At 38.2% G+C, this 18,610-nt stretch overlaps 1 protein-coding gene across 1 annotated transcript; it reads left to right on the forward strand.

Moving 5' to 3' along the window:
• The first annotated feature begins 340 nt into the window (after positions 1-340).
• Positions 341-16,013, forward strand: NEK2 (NIMA related kinase 2). Its single transcript, XM_069108762.1, has 8 exons — positions 341-580; positions 2,623-2,840; positions 4,704-4,944; positions 5,890-5,972; positions 6,630-6,756; positions 8,526-8,745; positions 11,544-11,669; positions 15,097-16,013. The coding sequence occupies exons 1-8, from the start codon at positions 485-487 to the stop codon at positions 15,321-15,323; spliced, it is 1,338 nt and encodes a 445-aa protein (XP_068964863.1). The 5' UTR covers positions 341-484; the 3' UTR covers positions 15,324-16,013.
• Positions 16,014-18,610: the final 2,597 nt, after the last annotated feature.

Below are 18,610 nucleotides of genomic sequence, written 5' to 3' on the forward strand. Positions count from 1 at the left end.
GCCTAGGGGCGCCCTACTTCCACCCCCTTCCAGCCATCACCGCAGCCACACCCACAGCAGAGTCAAGCCTGGCTCGGAGGGAGGGCGGTGTGCAGCAGCGATAAGGGCAGTGTGCAGAGGTCAGAGGGCAGTGCGCAGAGGGCAGGCAGGGCTAGAACTGTAAGCGGGGCGGGCCTGGGTCGCGGGGGATCCACCTTCAGCCGCTCGCTGCGCCCCGCCCCTTCACTTGACTCCGCCCCTTTCCCCATCAGCTTTGGAAGTCCGACGCCGTCGCGGTTGCTTAGCGACTCCCCTTTTCCCGAGATGCCAAAGTTGTTATTTCTCTCTAGTCCAATCAGGGAGGCGAGGCGGCGGTGCCGCCAGCCAATAAGCTGCGAGGCAGAGCCCGCGACGGTTAAACGGCACTGGAGGTGCCTGCGGCCTTCTCTCCAGCACTGCCTGGGCTTCTGAGCCGGTTTTCCGCGGCGGCGGCGGAGCTGGAGCGATGCCTTCCCGAGTAGAGGACTACGAGGTGCTCTTTACTATTGGTACCGGCTCTTATGGCCGCTGCCAAAAGATACGGAGAAAGAGCGACGGCAAGGTGAGAGCCTCCGCCTGCTCCCAGCGCAGGCCCTGGCCCGACTGCGTGGCGTGCGGGGCCTTCCCCGCCCCCCTGCCCGGGGGCCCCCAGCTGGGAAAGAAAGGAACCGCCCCCTCCTCCCCCACCCCCCCAGCTGCGGCTGGAGGTCCGCGGAGCAGAACTGGAAGAGGATCCGGGCTGGGGCTGCCCCGCCGGTGCTCCTCCTCCGGCCGCTGCGCCCTCAGACTCGCCGTTTGTCCTCGCGGGGTCCCCAGCCCCAGCAGCTGGCACCTGCACGCAGTAGAGCCGCAGGCTGTTGGGCTGAAAGAGACTTTTAGGGATCTAGGTCAGTTCCCCCAAAGAGGGGAAGGCGTTTGCACCGACTTAGTTACACAGGGTGAAACTCGGAATCCAGGGCTTTTATGACCCTCCAGCCACACTTGTTCCTTATTAAAGATAGTCTGAGTTTGTTTGAACAGGTATGGGGGGGGAGAAACTTTTATGCAAATCTTTTTGAGCGCCTACTGTATGCAGACACTGTTTGGGGGGGCGGTGTTTACAAAGTGTATGTGCCTGGTGTCTACCTTCTTAAAACTTAGAATCTAATAAAGGAATAACAGGCTCATAAAAATAGCTACAGTGTATATCTCGTGGCTGTCTCACGCACAGATAGCCTGTATATCACTCCCCTGGAACGTCGCTGTCTGTCCGCTCTTTCTCAGCCTCTGTTTTTCTTTAGTTCTCTGTCCCTCAGTTTTCCCATTTCTGTCTTATTGTGTCTCTCTTTGTCTCATTCTGTCTTTCAGTCTGTTTTTTGTCTGTTTTTCTCTGTTTCCTTTCTTGGTGTCTCTGCCTCTATGTTTCTATCTCTGTTTTTCTCAGTTTTCCTATTTCTCTGTGTCTCAGTTTCTGTCCCTTTCTCTATTTTTCTTTCTGTTTCTGTCTCTCTTAGGCTCTGTGTCTTCCCCCTTCTCCCCTCCAACCTCTTCCCTCTCCTTTTTATCTTCTCTTTATCTTGGCTATATGACTGTCCACAGTACCAGTTTTTACTAGTGGCACCAATTTCAACAAGCATTTCTTGAGCACCAGCCAGCCTAGAAGTCAGGACATCTAAGGAAGTGTATAGTCAACCCCATCAAGTTTTTTGTTTTGTTTTGTTTTTACAAACAGTGAAACCAAGGCCCAGAGAGTTGTATGTGGCAGCAGCACAACTGGATTTCATCCCTAAAGCCCTCATTCTTTAGTTCATCACTTTCCATTATGCAGCAGTGCCTCCCATATCGCTTTTATGGACTCAAGTTTTTTCACCTGTCTTGGATTAGATGATCTAATGTATCTAGCAGCTAGGTTGTCCAGGGGATAGAAAGCTGGGCCTGGAGTTAGGAAGACCTGAGTTCACATCAATGACACTTGGACACTTAAACATTGGAGTCACTTCATGGCCAGTCACTTAACCTCTATTTGCCTCAATTTCCTCAACTGTAAAAGGGGATAATAATAGCACCTACTTCTTGGGGTGGTTGTGAGGATTGAATGAGATCATATTTGTAAAGTGCCTGATTTGCAGTAGGCACTTTATAAATGCTTATTCCATTCCTTCCCACCCTCGTTTTTTTTTTTTTACTTTTTTTTTTTGGAGGGGGGAAGGTAGGGCAATTGGGGTTAAGTGACTTGCCTAAAGTCACACAGGGAGTACGTTTTAAATGTCTGAGGCTTGATTTGAACTCAGGTCCTTCTGACTCCGGGGCTGGTGCTTTCACTTCACCACCTAGCTGCCACCCTCACCTCCAGTTCTAACCCTTAAATCCTGTGATTCACTTGAGATACTTAGTTTTGGATCTCAGCTCTGGCACTCTCTGTGTGTCCTTTGAATGCCTGTGAGGATATGTCAATCTATGTGCCCTTCAGTTTCCTCTAATAATAATAATAATAGGAGTAGTATCTAACATTTATATAGTGCATTAAGGCCTACAAAACGTTGTGTGTGGAGTCTCTTATCAGCAATTTTTAATGCTCCAGACTCAATATACTGAGTTGACATCTTTTGGAAATTTTTATTTTAGGTATTAGTTTGGAAAGAACTTGACTATGGCTCTATGACAGAAGCTGAGAAGCAAATGCTTGTTTCTGAAGTGAATTTACTCCGTGAACTGAAACATCCAAATATTGTCCGATACTATGATCGTATTATTGATAGATCCAATACAACACTTTATATTGTAATGGAATATTGTGAAGGAGGGGATCTGGCTAGTGTTATAACAAAATGCACCAAAGAGAGGTATGTATGGTTTTCTGTATTGAACTGGAAATGGATCTGGTTTCTGTTAAAAGATTTTGTTTTTGACAGAAGGTGATCTATTATTACAAAATTCAAGTCAATAGATATTTGTTGAATGCCTATTATGTAAAAGGCACTATATCAGATGCTCACAAAGCTGAACTAGATGCAGACTTTTCCTTCAAGGACCTTGCACTTTAAAGTAGTGTATGGTAAGTGCCTCAGTCTGGAGGATCTGAGTTCAATTCTAACCTCAGACACTACCTTTGTGACCCTGGGCAAGTTATTTAACCTGTTGCCTTAATCTATTGGAGAAGGAAATGGCAAACTCCTACAGTATCTTTGCTAGGAAAACCCTGTATATAGCAATCACAAAGAATGGGACACACTGAATGATTGAACAACAACAACAAATATACCTTCTATCTTTTACTGTAATTATCAGTGTAAGTATAAGTGCCATAAGGAAGGTATAAAAAGAACTAGAGATGGTTCAGAGAAGACAGAGATCACATTGAGTTAGAGGAGGGAAGTAGAAATCAGGAATGGCTTCCTTAAGGAGAGAGACCCTTAAAATATGGAAAAGGAATTGGTCAGGTGATTTCATTGGCATGGGGAACTCCTGAGTAAGGAAACTCCCTTGACAAAATGCAGTCTGGCACTTTCTCTGTAAATTCATAGTTTTAAAGAGCTGCTGAGAACACTGTAAGGTTAAGCAACTTAATACGCAGGTGCTGTATATTAGAAATGGGACTTCACTCTGGTGTTTTCTGGCTGTCAGCCTCTCTTCCCTTGAAAACAGGGTGACTTGGGGGCGGCCAGGTAGCACAGCGAGTAAGGGCACCGGCTCCAGTGTTGGAATGACCTGGAGATTGAATCCCGGGCTCAGACACTTAGCACCCACCCAGAAGCACCTGGCCGTGTAACCTTGAGCAAGTTACTTAACGCCAATTGCTTAGGGGTGGCCAGGTGGCTCAGTGAGTAAGAGCACCAGCTCCAGTGTCAGGATGACCTGGATCAAATCTGGGTTCAGGTACTCAGTACCACACCCAGAAATAACTGGCCGGGTAACCTTGAGCAAGTTACTTAACCCCGATTGCTTATAAAAAAAAAAAAACCAGGGTGACTTGAAAGATGAAGGATCTTTTTAAAGCATGTGATAAGAACTCTTAGCCACTATGAACTAATATTCATAGGCCCCTGAGTCTTAGCAAAGGTGATTATTTATCTTCTCTCTGTTGTGATGAGTCTATTTGTATTCTTTTTATATATGTGTGTATATACGTATGCATATATATATGCATATATATATATATATCAAATAGTATATGTCTCTGTTCACTTACCCTTCTGAAGAGTGGTCATTTTATATATTAAAAATATTTTTTTTTTTTAAAGCAATTGGGGTTAAGTAACTTGCCCAACGTTTCATGGCCAGTTATTTTGTGTGGGTGTTAAGTAACAGGCCTGAACCGATCCCGGGTCCTCCTACTCTGGGGCCAGCACTTTTACTCACAGTGACACCTAGCCACCCCTGTTTTTTTTTTTTTAAGAGAAGGTAGCCTGGGAATAGTAGAAACATAGAGGTGGTAAAAATTTAGGCTTAGGAATTTTGAAATTTTTTGGAATTGCCAAAAGTCAGTGAAGCTTATTGAATTTGCTTTGCTTTCTACGTGAATTATAGGTATTTACCTCCACTCACTATACAATAGCCATGAATTTTATCTAATAACTTTAGATGTGAATATATTAACCCTTACAGCAATATATATTATAGTAATCATATTTTTCACTTGCACTGAATTAATTCAGAAGCCTCATGCTGTTTGAGATAGTTCATCTTTATTCGTTTCTCTGCTATAGACATTACTCAGATGAAGATTTTGTTCTCCGTGTAATGACCCAGCTGACCTTGGCCCTAAAGGAATGTCATAGGCGAAGTGATGGTGGCCATACTGTGTTGCATCGGGACCTGAAGCCAGCTAATGTTTTCCTGGATAGCAAGCAAAATGTCAAACTTGGAGACTTTGGGCTGGCTAGGATATTAAACCATGATACAAGTTTTGCAAAAACTTTTGTTGGCACACCTTATTATATGTCTCCAGTAAGCATTTCAGAATTTGAATGTCTTTGGCAACATCTTAGATAAAGTACTATACTGGTTTGTTTTTCTTGCTTTCTTAATTGGGGATAGGGAGAGGAGTGAGAGGGAGACAATACAGATCTGAAAATAAGATTTAATTTAAAAAAACCCACTAAAATTTAGAGTGAAATTGGGTTTTGTTGAGTACCTTTCACTTGCCACAACATGTAATTTTAAAAGATTCTATGGGTTCTGCTGGATAAAAGAGTTATAGCATATGAAGAATATATATCTATATTTGTGTTTCATAGAGAATAATTACGATCAAACTCGTATTACTAAAACTTAGTAATTTAGTCTCTCATTAATAGATTTTCTTACAATACCAGAACTATAAATCAGTCAGTTCTTTTAAGGATAAAAAGGTGGTTGTACACAGATTGGCAACGGCATTTTCTCACAAAGGGTCAAATTCCAATTTGATATCCTCTATTGTTAAGGAAAATTATTTAAAGGTGGTTCTTACCAAAGTTGAAACCTGCTTAGTTGCTTCATTGTAATTAGATCTGCTGTATTTCCTCCATGGGGACTACAACAAGTATTGAGAAAGTTTGTTGACTTAACTTGGTTAATGTTGTAGATTAAGGGAAAGAACGTAATTTTATGATTCACTTTGCCAATAATAGCAATTCAGATATGCAGGAGGAAAGATTATAGTATTCTGGCCTTTTAGAAAAAGGAGAGAAGATTGACTTGGCCATATTTTAGGATAAAACAATCCTTTTAAAAAATCATAGTACATTAAAGTTTCTTATTGAACAAGAGACCTAAGAGTTATCTCAAATCTTTTTCATAGTTTGGCGTTCTGTGCTTTATTGTAGTTAGCCATCATGCCTTGAAGGAGTTGTGTTCATTTCAGAAATAAATTTATGGCAAAAATAACTTCCTCCAAAAATATTCTTTTAGGAACAAATGAATCGCCTGGCCTATAATGAAAAGTCTGATATCTGGTCATTAGGCTGTTTGCTGTATGAATTGTGTGCCTTAATGTAAGTATGATGAACCATTGACAACAACATGGTGCACTATGGTTTTCTATGCATATCGTGGTGTACCTTGTCCCTTTGCAAAAGGTTCATATTCCTTTTATGTAGCTGTTCAAATTTCGTTACATACAGAGCAGGAAAGAATCTGGTCTAGAACATTTTTTTTAAACCTGGATTTAAGCTACAATCTGTAGCACTGATACTGTACTTGCTTAAACCCCTGTCACTCATGTATCAATCTTGAAATCTCATGGAAGGGCAAATAGGTTTAGAATTAATAGTAACATTGCTTTTTTATGATGCTGAATACAGAAAGAAATCTGAAGCAGGAAAGTAAAGAACTTTAGGGGATTTACTTCTAAAAAAAAAAAAAAGCATTCTCTGTATCAAAGGAATGCTTGTATATCCCTTCTCTCCATCTTTTCCCTTTTAAATATTCTAAAGAAAAAGAATTCATTTATAAAATGAAACCAAACTATAATTTAGATGGCTTATTCTTTATTTTGTTTTAATCATATATTATTTTTCCTTTCTTCCTCCCTTTCCTCAAATGATTGGTGAAATTAATTGGGTGAATGATCATGCCATATACATTTTTACGTATATCTTTTTAAATGAAGTACTCTATGGCTTTTTGTTTTAATTTGTTTTTACTTTCAGGCCTCCTTTTACAGCTTTCAGCCAGAAAGAATTAGCTGAAAAGATCAGAGAAGGAAAATTCAGGCGAATTCCTTATCGTTATTCAGATGAGTTGAATGACATTATTACCAAGATGCTAAATTTGAAGGTAAGAGTGACTGTGTTATGATTGGATATGCTTAATTTTGGTATTATATTATTTTTGTTTTGTTATTGGTTTAAAAAGAAGTACTGTATAGTCATTGGAATAGGTTTCCTTAGAAAACTGGTCTGCTATTCAAGACAAGTGAGAACATATGTAAATTTGGCAAATTAACTGTCCTCTCGGGCTTGCCTGCTGTTCCTTTCCTTTTTCCTTCTGCTCTACACCCGACAGATGGCAGGTGGGAAGAGGCGGGAGCAAGAAATGGGATTCAGACTCAGCCACTTCCCTGATCTTTGCCTGTGGGGGGATTTAGATCAGTGTACTGTTGAGGAGTGAGTAGGATGGGGGCTGGCACAATGAAGATTGAAGAAAGGGGTAAAGAGAATAGGTATCAGGAAGAATATAAGAAAATGGACTTGGTTATATAGGGGAAAATATGATTTAGGATGGGGAAAGTTGATAATGTATATGGTTTGAACTCAGTGGCTTTAGAATGGGAACATCAGTGAGACCCTGAGAAGAGGTGACTAAAGCAGGTGCTACGGAGCGCTTCGATGGTCAGGCATCAGAAATGCCAGGGTCATCCCTGTGTCCTGGACCATTGCCAGTCTTGACTTTTGTCTGCCACTGGACTCTGAGGACTGGAAGAGAGAGTGATTATGCAGACTGCAGCTCTGCCTCACTTAAATCCAGTTCACAGTCGAGTCAAGACATCACCCTGTGATGTCATTGGTGGTCTTTGAAACTAAGGATGAACAACATAAGTAGCAGAGTTAAGATTTGAACCTGGGTCTTCTAACTCCAGATTCAGTGTTTTTTGCATGATACTATGTTGCCTCCTTGAGTCAGAATAGAAGGCTATAAAAGGGATCATAAAGGCATTATTATATTATATAGGTATAGCTAGCATTTGTACAGTATTTTGAAGTTTGTATCCTCTCAACAGCCCTGTGAGGTAGATATTATTATATTATTATCCCCACTTTACAGATGAGGAAACTGAGACTGAGAGAAGTTAAATGATTTGCCCAGGGTCACAGAGCTAGTAAGTATCTGAGGCTGGGTCTTGAACTTGGATCTTCCTGACTTCAAGTCCAGTATTCTAACCCACTGTGCCATCTAGTTGCCTATGATGTTGGCAGTGATTTAATTTTAGTAGATAAGATTAGCATCTGGGGTAGGGTTTGGGAGGGAGGTGTCTTTATGAATTCTTTACCCTGAAGAAAGGTCTGGACAAATGAGGGTTGGAGCAAGAAGTTTTAATTCCTGTGCCATTCCTTAACAATGAAAAATCAGAGTGCATCTAGGTTAGACAACTTTTAATATAAATAAGCACTGTATTCAAAATTCATGCAACTCTACTACAAAGCAATAAAAATAACTACCTCAGATTGTTAAGAATGGTGAGAATGGGACTTTGGAAGATGGAAATGTGATATAGTGAAGAAAAGGTACATACACTTTATTGGAGTACATCTTAGGACCTATCTCATCATCACTAGTTTATTTTTTTCTCCGTATGTATTTAAGGCGTGTCCATAAATCCCCTAGTTGTCTTTCTTTAGAAGTAAGTCTAGGGGTGGCCAGGTGGTGCCATGAGTAAGAGCACCGGCCTCAGATGCCTGACACTGACACAAAATAACTGGCCATGTAACCTTGAGCAAGTTACTTAACCCCAATTGCTTAAAAAAAAAAAAGTTAAGTCTGACTTAATGTAATTGCTCAGAGAAACTTTGTCATGATTATTATTTGTATGTTTTCCATTTTTCAAGGATTACTATCGACCGTCTGTTGAAGAAATTCTGGAAAACTCTCTGATAGCAAACTTGGTAGCTGAAGAGCAGAAAAAAAATCCTGAGAGGAGAGGGAGACGATCAGGAGAGCCAGAAAAGCTGCAGAATTCAGACCCTGTAATGACTGAACTGAGACTGAAGGAGCTACAATTACAGGAGAGAGAGAAAGCCATCAAAGCAAGAGAAGAAAGGCTAGAACGTAGGAAATAATGTTCATTTTTATTTTATTTTGTTTTTTGCTTTTTGGAGGGCAGTTGGGATTAAGTGAGTTGCCCAAGGTCATACGACTAGTTTTTGTGTGTTAAGTGTCTGAGGCCAGATTTGAACTCAGGTCCTTCTGACTCCAGGGCCAGTTGCTCTATTCACTGTGCCACCTAGCCACACCTCAATAGTGTTCATTTTTTAAAAGGGAAAGAATGGGAGAACTGAATGTTTGGATTTCCCTTAAGAGTTTATACAAAATGTCAACATTTTATGTTTTAGAGCTAACTTATCTTCAGCCATGTCATTAGGTACTGACTGTAACTATTTCATTTCAGTAAAGGGAGAAAAGCCCACTTCTCACTACCCACTTTCCGCCAGATATTTTCATCATAAATAACTTCCTTGGTGTTCCTCATTTTCTATAAAAATCAGTCTTGGCTTCTGAAGATAGGCAGCTGTTTTCTCTTATTTTTTCAGGAATAAAATTCTGTGGTATTGTGGTGTTAAGTCAGCTCAAATAACAGGAGATGTGAATGTGTGTGTCTACAGCATGTCCTTATAAAAGTTATAAAACTCCTGGTCACAGACTTAGGGATAATACATTATGTTATCTTAGATTAACGATGAGTCAAAAGCAGTTAAGTTCTTCCTACTGAAAAAATATATGTTGCTTGTTTGTTTAGATGCTAAGGATAAAAACAACTCTATGAATCTTTTAAAAAAAATTGATGCTGGGGCGGCTAGGTGGCACAGTAAATAGAGCACCGGCCCTGGAATCAAGAGGACCTGAGTTCAAATTTGGCCTCAGACACTTGATACTTACTAGCAGTGTGACCTTGGGCAAGTCACTTAACCCCAACTGCCCTGCCTTCTCCACTCCAAAAAAAAAAAGACAAAAAATAAAAACAAAAATTTGATATTGTTGGAATGGAAACACTGTTCTTTCAGCTCAGTTATTTTTATATGGGTAATTTATTCTTCTTACTTAACAAGGATTTCCATCAAAGTTTTCAAATATAAATGGACAATAAGTGAGAGTACTTCTTAAGTTGAACACTGGATCTGGAAAATTGGTAGATTTGTGGTGTAGCCTATTTTTTACCCTAACGTGGTCCAAAAAATAGAAACACTGCTAACATGTCTATTAATGTTTTTTGTAACATTTACCTGTTTGCTTTACCAAAGTTATTAAAATGGTAAAAATTGGCACTACATACTTTCCTGGGAATATAAAAGTGATCCGATTTGATAGAGGATACTTACATCTTTTTCCTCCTCCTCCCTTCCCCCCCCATAAGTAAATTCTTCAAGAGTAAAGCTTGTACTTAAAGCTTTTCTCTTTCCAATACCACTGATTTCTTATTGACATCGAAATGGGGGTATTTCTTTACTTTGTGGAATTTGAATAATAGAAAATGATTTAAGTAGAAACTGCCTATATAGTCATTGTGATTTCCTGTTATCTGAGAGTATCATCAATTCAAGAAGTTGACTTTATGTATTATGCCAGGGTATCATCATTGAGAATGAATTGTTTCCTGGTTCTGTTTTTCTTGGGGGGAATTGAAAAGAGAGAACAGGGGCGGCTAGGTGGCACAGTGAATAGAGCACTGGCCCTAGAGTCAGGAGGACCTGAGTTCAAATCTGGCTTCAGACACTTAACACAAAAATTAGCCGCGTGACCTTGGGCAAGTCACTTAACCCCAGTGGCCCTCCAAAAAGCAAAAAAAAAAAAAAAGAGAGAGAGAACATAATTGTTTTTCATTGACCTAAAATAGTCCTACTAACTCAGTATGAGTAAACAATAAAATTAACTTTTAGTAGCTAAATTCTTTATGGTAAAGCCTTGCTAAGGAACTTGAAAATTCTTTTTCTTTTTTGGAGGGCAATTGGGGTTAAGTAACTTGCCCAAGCTCACATTTCTCTGTGTGTGTGTGCGTGTGCGTGTGTGTGCGCGTGCGCATATTAAATGTCTGAGGCTGGATCCGAACTCAGGTCTTCCTGACTCCAGGGCGTCACTCTACTCACTTTGCCACCTAGCCGCCCAGAACTTGAAAATTTAAACATAGTTTTGTAAAGTTTCAAGTGGAGGTGCAGACTTTTTTTGGGGGTGGGGAGTGGTGAGCTAAGCAGTTGGGGTTGAGTACCCAAGGTCACATTGCTAGAAAGTGTCAAGTGTCTGAAGCCAGATTTGAGCTCAGGTCCTCCTGACTCTAGGGCCACTGCTCTATTCACTGTGCCACCTTACTGTTCTAGGAATAGACATTTTAACAAGAAGATTATATATAGATTTCTTTGTGAAAAATTTCTTAACTATGAAAAAGTATGAAATGAGTTCTGTACAGTTTGGGATGCTTTGGGCTAAATTGTTTTACATCCCTGTTTTGGTTTTTTTTTTTTTTTGAGAGGGTGGCAGCAAGATAAATGACACAAGATAGAGGTGTTAGACTTTGGGTCAGGAAAACCTGAGTTCAGACCTGGCCTTTGAACACTTATTAGCTTTGTGACCATGGGCAAGTCATTAACCTCTCTTTACCTTAACTTCCTTATCTGAAAATGGAGATAATAATAACACCTACCTTGCAGGGTTGTTGTGAGGATTAAATGGGATAATACTTGTAAAGCACTTAGCACGGTGCCTAGCACATAGTAGGTGCTATATAAATGTTTATTCCTTTTCCTTTCACTTCCCCAGTTCTCTTCCTCCAATGCCAGTGACAACAAGATTGACCATCATACAATGTACAATATACCTTTGATGACCTTTGGGCTTTTTTTTTTTTATTATTCAAGAGAAGGAACGTGAACTTTGTGTCCGGGAGAGACTTGCAGAAGACAAACTCATCAGAGCTGAGAATTTATTGAAAAATTACAACCTGTTAAAGGAACAGAAGATCTTGGCATTGGCAAATAGCCCAGGTATGCGATTTAAACTGAAACCAGTGACCACAAACTGGTGCTGTTGTAAAGATGCTGTACAGAATTCCAGCTTCCAGAATAAATTTTCAAAATTTTATTGAACTACATTTTTAAATTGAAATAGGATCCTTTAATGGTAGAATTTGATTAAATGACTTCCCATCATCTGAGGGTTCAGAGGATATGGTGGCTTAAATTTTATGTATCATATTAAATGATCTGGGCTTTTTTTTTTCCAATTTATTTTGTTAAATGGAAAGTGTACACTTGTAACACTTTTAAATGAATTTTCAAAACTTTACAGGTTGAATTTATAAATTAGAACTTTTATAAATTAGAACTTAATGATACTGACAAAATAAGCATTGCTGGAAATTAGACCCTAAATTTTATGTAGAAGGTCTGACTTTTCCCCTTCTTTAAAGGTCTATGTAACTAAATGGGTAGAGTAGACCAGCATTTTTCAGACCTGGTTAAGGCTTATACCAGGTTGAAGTGTAATATATCTCCCAAAGAATATATTATATACCACCAACATCATTTGCCTTCCCCCCCCCACGCCCCGCTTTAGTCTCTTCTGTATAGGAAATTTTTTTGTTGACTTTGTGCTTTTCTTGCTGTATCTTTTGGCTTTTAATGAGACTTGTGATTATAATATGCATTAATTATTGTGTCACCTTCTGACTTGTTCCTCCATTTCTTTAGAAGCCCCATTCCTAATTTGATTTATGAGCTGTTGAAGACTCAGGGAGTTCCTACATATAGTTCAATGAAAACATAAATTGTTGACCACTGTCCACCCATCCTATCTCAGTGTGTATCTGGGAGGAGCAGGTTGTGAAACCACCATTTCTTTTTTTCATTCATGTTGTGATTTTAAAAAACAATTTCCAATAAAATGCAATGGAAAATTGTTCTTACTATGTCTCTTTTCCCTGAACTTTTCAAGATAATCTATTATAAATAAATGACTTTTTGAATTCTTTAAGAAACCTGATTTTAGACCAATTCAGTGCCCTAAGACATAGTATTTATAGATCTAACTCACAAAAAATGTACAAACAGCATCTGATATGGTGTTTTCCAATTGGAGATTCATGAGTCAAATAGAATTTGGATTAGATGATGTCTGTGTGTTTTCCAAGATTCCATGACTTTAAAATCCAAAAATGAGAAGCAGAACTAGAATCTTCCAAGGATTTAACTTGTCATACACTATCAGGGCCTTTTTTCCCATTGTATTTGGCAACATATGGTGCTTTAAGGTTTGCAGAAAATTTTACATTGAGTGTTTCATTTGAACCTCACAACAAACCTATGAGGTAGATGCTATAGGTATTATTGTCATATTACAGAGAAAACTGAGCCTCAGGTTAAGTAAGGCATTCAAATAGGGTCACAGTTAATAAGTGTTTAAAGATAGAATTTAAACTAAAGTCGTCTGTCTTGATTCCAAATTCAGCACTTTCTCGAAACATACCACAGTTCAACTTTTTTCAGTACTTTCAGTCTTTTTAGTACTTCCCAACATTAACATTAATTTTGAACTTAAATTTTTAGTGTCCACTTTTTCAAAACACATTTGGTGTAGGATAGACTTAATTAGGGTCACATTACCTAAATTAATAAAAATTTCGTCCATTTTAACAAATTTTATTCTTTACGTTTTTTGCAGCAAATCTATACCAAAGTACAATTTGATGTTTCACGGAACATTGTGGGAAAAGTTTTGTTCCCTTCCTGAACCAAAGGATGTTTGTTTACAATATATTCTTTTTTTCTTCTGATGGTATTCTTCATTTCTCCAGATCTGCCCTACCTATCTTTTAAGATAATCTATTTTTCTAATATGAAAGGGAAAAAAACCTCAGTTCTTTATTAGTGTTAGAAAATTCATTCCAGAAAGAAATCATTGAGTTAATCATATGAAATGACTTCAGTATCCCAATGGGGATGCTGTCCTCCTCTTAGAACAAACTTGAAATGAGTGCTAAACAATATGACCCCCAAAAATGAGCTCAGGGGACTTTGTAGAAGAAACTGGCCACAGCACATTTCAGCTTAGATACTTCAATTAAGAAGGATTTCTTTTTTTGAGGGGGGAAGGCAGGGCAGTTTGTTTAAGTGACTTGCCCAAGGTCACACAGCTAGTGTTAAGTGTCTAAGGTCAAATTTGAACTTGGGTCCTCCTGACTTAAACTTTTGAATAGTTTAAGCATCTCATAGGCCAGACATCTGTTTAATCAGAAATATGAGAGGAAAAATATTGCTTATAAGGCATCTGGAGTCACCATCCATGGGGTATAGTAGCAATTTCAAACATATTAAGGTTTTGTTATATTGTGCCAATAGGGTATGATATACAGTAGAATGTAGGATGAAAAATATTTTATGACCTAGAGATTTTCCCCTCTTCATCACATCTCTACCTGTTAGGGACTATTCCTCTATGAATATTAAATAATATGATTCAGGAATTAAGAACCTGTTGTTTATGCCCAGCAAGGTGCTGGGGATGTAAAGATAAAAATAAAGAGAATTAAACAGAATGTGAAGAAACAGACCTCCATATGAAAAAAAAGATGAAGAGAAGTCATTGTGTTATTTGTTTTTATTACTTCCACTTTAAAAAAATTTGGTCTTAAAATGTTTAACACCATCTTCTTCTTTTGAAGATAAACCTCTGTATATTTATGCATATTAATTCCATTCAGTAAATTACTATTTGCCATGTCCAAGCCAGAGCCTCCTATAAAAATTAAGTTTATTTTCACTTAAATTAATAATAAAACATTTTTGTAATGATGGAAACAATCAGATTCATTTTTAAAATTAGCAAGCATCTACTAAGTACAATATGGGAGGAGATACAAAAGGCATATTCCTGCCAGAATCAGGCAGATATAATAATGATTATTTGGTTTTTCATGTGACAGCTAATTTTTTCTCCTTTGTCAATATACCTTTCTGTTTTTTTACCTGTACCATGATGACTTTGTTTAGGAGCAAACAGTAGGCTTTTTATACATCAAGGGTTTATTATCACTTTGCTTTTCTAGAAATGTATTTTATATGACACCTATATTCAAGCAGTATTTAGGAATAAAATAAAATGACAGGCGGCTTTTTTTTTTTAGATGTCATTTGAACCATGCTTGTTTTTATCTTGACTTTAAGAGTTAGACTTGTTTTGACTACATAACCCTAAAATTCAATGCCAGAAACATGCCAAATAATGGAAAAAAGACTCCTTTATTTTGCATTTCTTGTCTTTCTAGTATTCTGTAGTTTTATGAATTGAAAGTCTCTTATTTTTCCTTGAAAAATGACTGGTATCTATCATTTGGGAGAATAAAGTTGAAAAAAGTCAAATAAGTATGAATTTTCTTCTTAGGTAACTCAAAAATTATTTTCTTCTTTTCTTAAGAACTACTTGATTTTCCCTCATCTCTAACCAAGAAGAAAGTTCACTTCAGTGGGGAAAGTAAAGAGAATGCCTTGGGTGGTGAGAACTCTGAGAATTATCCCGCTGACAAGTCCAAGAACCGGGAACTGAAGAAGAGACTCTATGCCGCTCAGCTTCGAGCTCAAGCCCTATCAGAGCTGGAGAAAAACTACCAGCTGAAGAGCAGGCAGATTCTGGGCATGCGCTGACCAACACTGCCAAAGACTGTACAGTATTCGTGGTGTGGCCGTGCTAGAGATTGATATCCAACTGCTTTGTCTTTGATATGCCTGGTTTTATGAGCACCATGTCCTTGTTTTATATCAAAACACTGGGGAAATATTTTTGATGTTTTTAAAAACTAATAGCTAAGAACATAGAGAAATGATGATTTGATTGAATTTTTAATCCTGTGTACACAAAGATAAGTTTTTCACATAGCTTTTATGGTAAGTACATTTCTAAACCTTAAACAGAAAAAAATGTTAAGAGAAAATGAAAAGTTGTATGAGTTTAATTTACCCAAGGAGTAGCTCTCATCTAGATTATGCCTAACATGCCTGAAATGTGTGCATGGAAGGGCTGTTGTACCCTGATCTCATTTTTCTAAAGAATTAAAAACTAATGAGGCTTATGAAATGAGAACTTTATTCTTCTTTATAAATGGGTCACTGACTCCGTCGTGCTTTATCCAAAACCTTTTGATTTTAAAAAGCGGGAGTTCTTTGTACATAGGTCCTACATAGGTTATATTATAAAAATTCTGTACATTTGAAACAAGTGTTCTGCAATTCCTCTCTGATTTTGTATACTATCTAGCAACAAAGAGAAGAGCTATTTTCTACCCATCTTCTTCATCACTAAATAAAGTGTTCTGGAATTTTCTTATATTAATGAAAGCTCATTTGTTGATACTTCAATTAAGAAGGATTTCTTTTTTTGAGGGGGGAAGGCAGGGCAGTTTGTTTAAGTGACTTGCCCAAGGTCACACAGCTAGTGTTAAGTGTCTAAGGTCAAATTTGAACTTGGGTCCTCCTGACTCCAAGACTAGTGCTGTATTCACTGTGCCACCTAGCTGCCTCAAGGAGAATATATTTAAGATTCAGAAGGTGTATAGTCTTAGGGTAAAAGTGTCAAATATGGAGCCCATGGCTAATTGAAACCTACAATACTGAAGTTGTGATTAACTAGATTAATTCAAATTAATCTGAACCAGATTAAAATGCAATTGGGAGATATTTAACAAATAGGAATACAATAAAACAATGTTAATGTGACTTTTTAAATCAATATATTTGAAGGAGTCCTTAGGTATGGCTTAGTACCTTCCCTCACACTCCCATTTCTATTTGATTTCGACATCACTGCTGGAGGGGCTAGCACATTTAATTGATGAGCAAGAGAGCTAGATGTTGCTCTTGGCTATGTTGGCCCTTTATTGACTTAGTACATCATTGATTCATTCTAAGCTAAAATTTGCTGTTAGTAGAATCTATCCTTGAAGGAATCATATTATGGATTTTGAATTACATTGATTTTTCTTGTTCCTAGAGGACCTGATGAATTAGAGTCCTCAGTATGTCTACCTCTAAATGCAACTGATTCCAAATGATGCCTTCCTGGAAATAGGAATATAACCCAATCATTTTTAATCTAAAGAGAGATGGCTGAGCTGTTAAAGGTTACTAAGTACACAGGCTCTCTTTTATGTCATTGGTGCTATGATCCATGGAAGACAATTGATAATGCCATCCACCCTCAGAACATTTTATTATCATGACACCAAATCATTGTGGTATATACCCAGTGACTAAATAAATAACAGGTTAAATGGTAAAAACAAAAAACTTAGTGGGTCCACTATGATCACCAGTGTTGAGAAAGCCATAACTCCTAGAGCAAGTCAATGAGAAACCTTAGAAAACACAAAGTATTCTGTTCTTGACCTTCTGAGTAGTCTCTTGTTCCCACATCGAAGGTGGGACCAAATGATTAGAAATGAGAAGGGGTATAGGGACAGAGTCCATTCTACATCTTCCACATCCTGCATCTGGTGATTCTAGAAGTGGACAAATAAACCTGTGTTTTATTTCATCCCTAATTCTGGACATTCTTTTGCCTGAAGAAAGAAGAGAGGGAAACTGGTTTTACTTATATCATCGCCATCTTCAAAAAAAGCATTTTGGCACCTAAATCTGCTCAAGATAGTTGTAAAAATAAAAAATTTCAACAGACATAATCCCTGTCCTCAGAGAACTTACATTCTGGATGTTGGTGCTGTCCAACATAAAGACATATGTAGTTGGATGAGCACGTTAAATAGTGACTTCCCACTTGCTTCGAGTGATAACTACCTGAAGATGGCGCTGTTGTTCTATTAACTATAAGGATGCAGCCAGTCAAGTTGTTTTTAGTTTAGTTTTGTTTTGTTTTCTCCTAAGGAAGCTGAGAATTCAAGACCCGGGAAACTCCACCTACATCTAGGTAGAAAAGTTGGAGACATAGATAAGTAGATGTTTACTTCATTCTTAAAACATCTATAAAGAATGAGGATTCTGCCTCTCCTAGGAGCCATGCTGTTAGGAAGACATATCTATGGCTAGCCTAATTTCTTTGACAACTTTTAAAGTCCCCATCTCCCCCTATTTCTGAAAGAAGATGGAAAGTAGTTATCATAACAAAACTCACGAATCTCATCAGTATGGGGAATCTCCAAGTATGGGAACCCTTCCAATACAGACTGAAACTTATCTATGTACATGAATAAATATAAAATAAATACAGTAAATGAATGCTAAGGAGCTGTCTATTCACAGCAGGTCAGTGACTTGCCCATGGTCAAACAAACTAGTGACACACATAAACTATGGACCTAGTCCTTGACATCAAGCCCAGCCCTTGATCCATTATGTCACATGGTCTCATTTATATAATGCTCTGAAGTTTACAAAATGCTTTTCTTTCATTCTTATAACCCAGTAAACTACACTGTTTCTACAGTGGTATACATAAAAGACATTTACATAAATTTTTTCTGAGATTAGACAAAAGAATGCCATAAATCTCTTCTTTCATATACACTTTATTTTTTGGAGGCAATTGGGGTTAAGTGACTTACACAGGGTCATACAGCTAGTAAGTGCCTGAGGTCGGATTTAAACTCTGGTCCTCCTGACTCCAGAGCTGGTACTCTGTTCACTGTATCATCTCGCTGCTCCTTTTTCTCATATACTCTTAAAAATATTCATTGTCTCAGGACTGGTTGTCATGTGGGTGGACAGAACTATGAATCCTTGGAAGATGAAAAAAACAAGAAGACACTGCTGCTTAGTTCCCAGAGCTGAGAGTCCACTAACCTTGGCAAGGAAAGCCTCAGTAGAACTGGAACCATGTGCAAATAACAGTAATTGACATTTATGTTGCACTTCACAGTTTGTGAATGTTCTTTATAGACATAATCTTGTTTAAGCCTCAGTACAATTCTGTAAAATCTTTG

The sequence above is a fragment of the Petaurus breviceps genome, unplaced genomic scaffold, assembly GCF_028583685.1.
Source record: "Petaurus breviceps papuanus isolate PSGF00001 unplaced genomic scaffold, PetGlider_PUasm1.0 90434, whole genome shotgun sequence".
NCBI classification, from domain to species: domain Eukaryota; kingdom Metazoa; phylum Chordata; class Mammalia; order Diprotodontia; family Petauridae; genus Petaurus; species Petaurus breviceps.

Coding starts and splice junctions, on each gene's coding strand:
- NEK2 (XM_069108762.1), top strand. CDS start 485: ATGCCTTCCCGAGTAGAGGACTACGAGGTGCTCTTTACTATTGGTACC. Junction 2,841..4,703: donor ACAAAATGCACCAAAGAGAG/GTATGTATGGTT, acceptor TCTCTGCTATAG/ACATTACTCAGATGAAGATT. Junction 4,945..5,889: donor CACCTTATTATATGTCTCCA/GTAAGCATTTCA, acceptor ATATTCTTTTAG/GAACAAATGAATCGCCTGGC.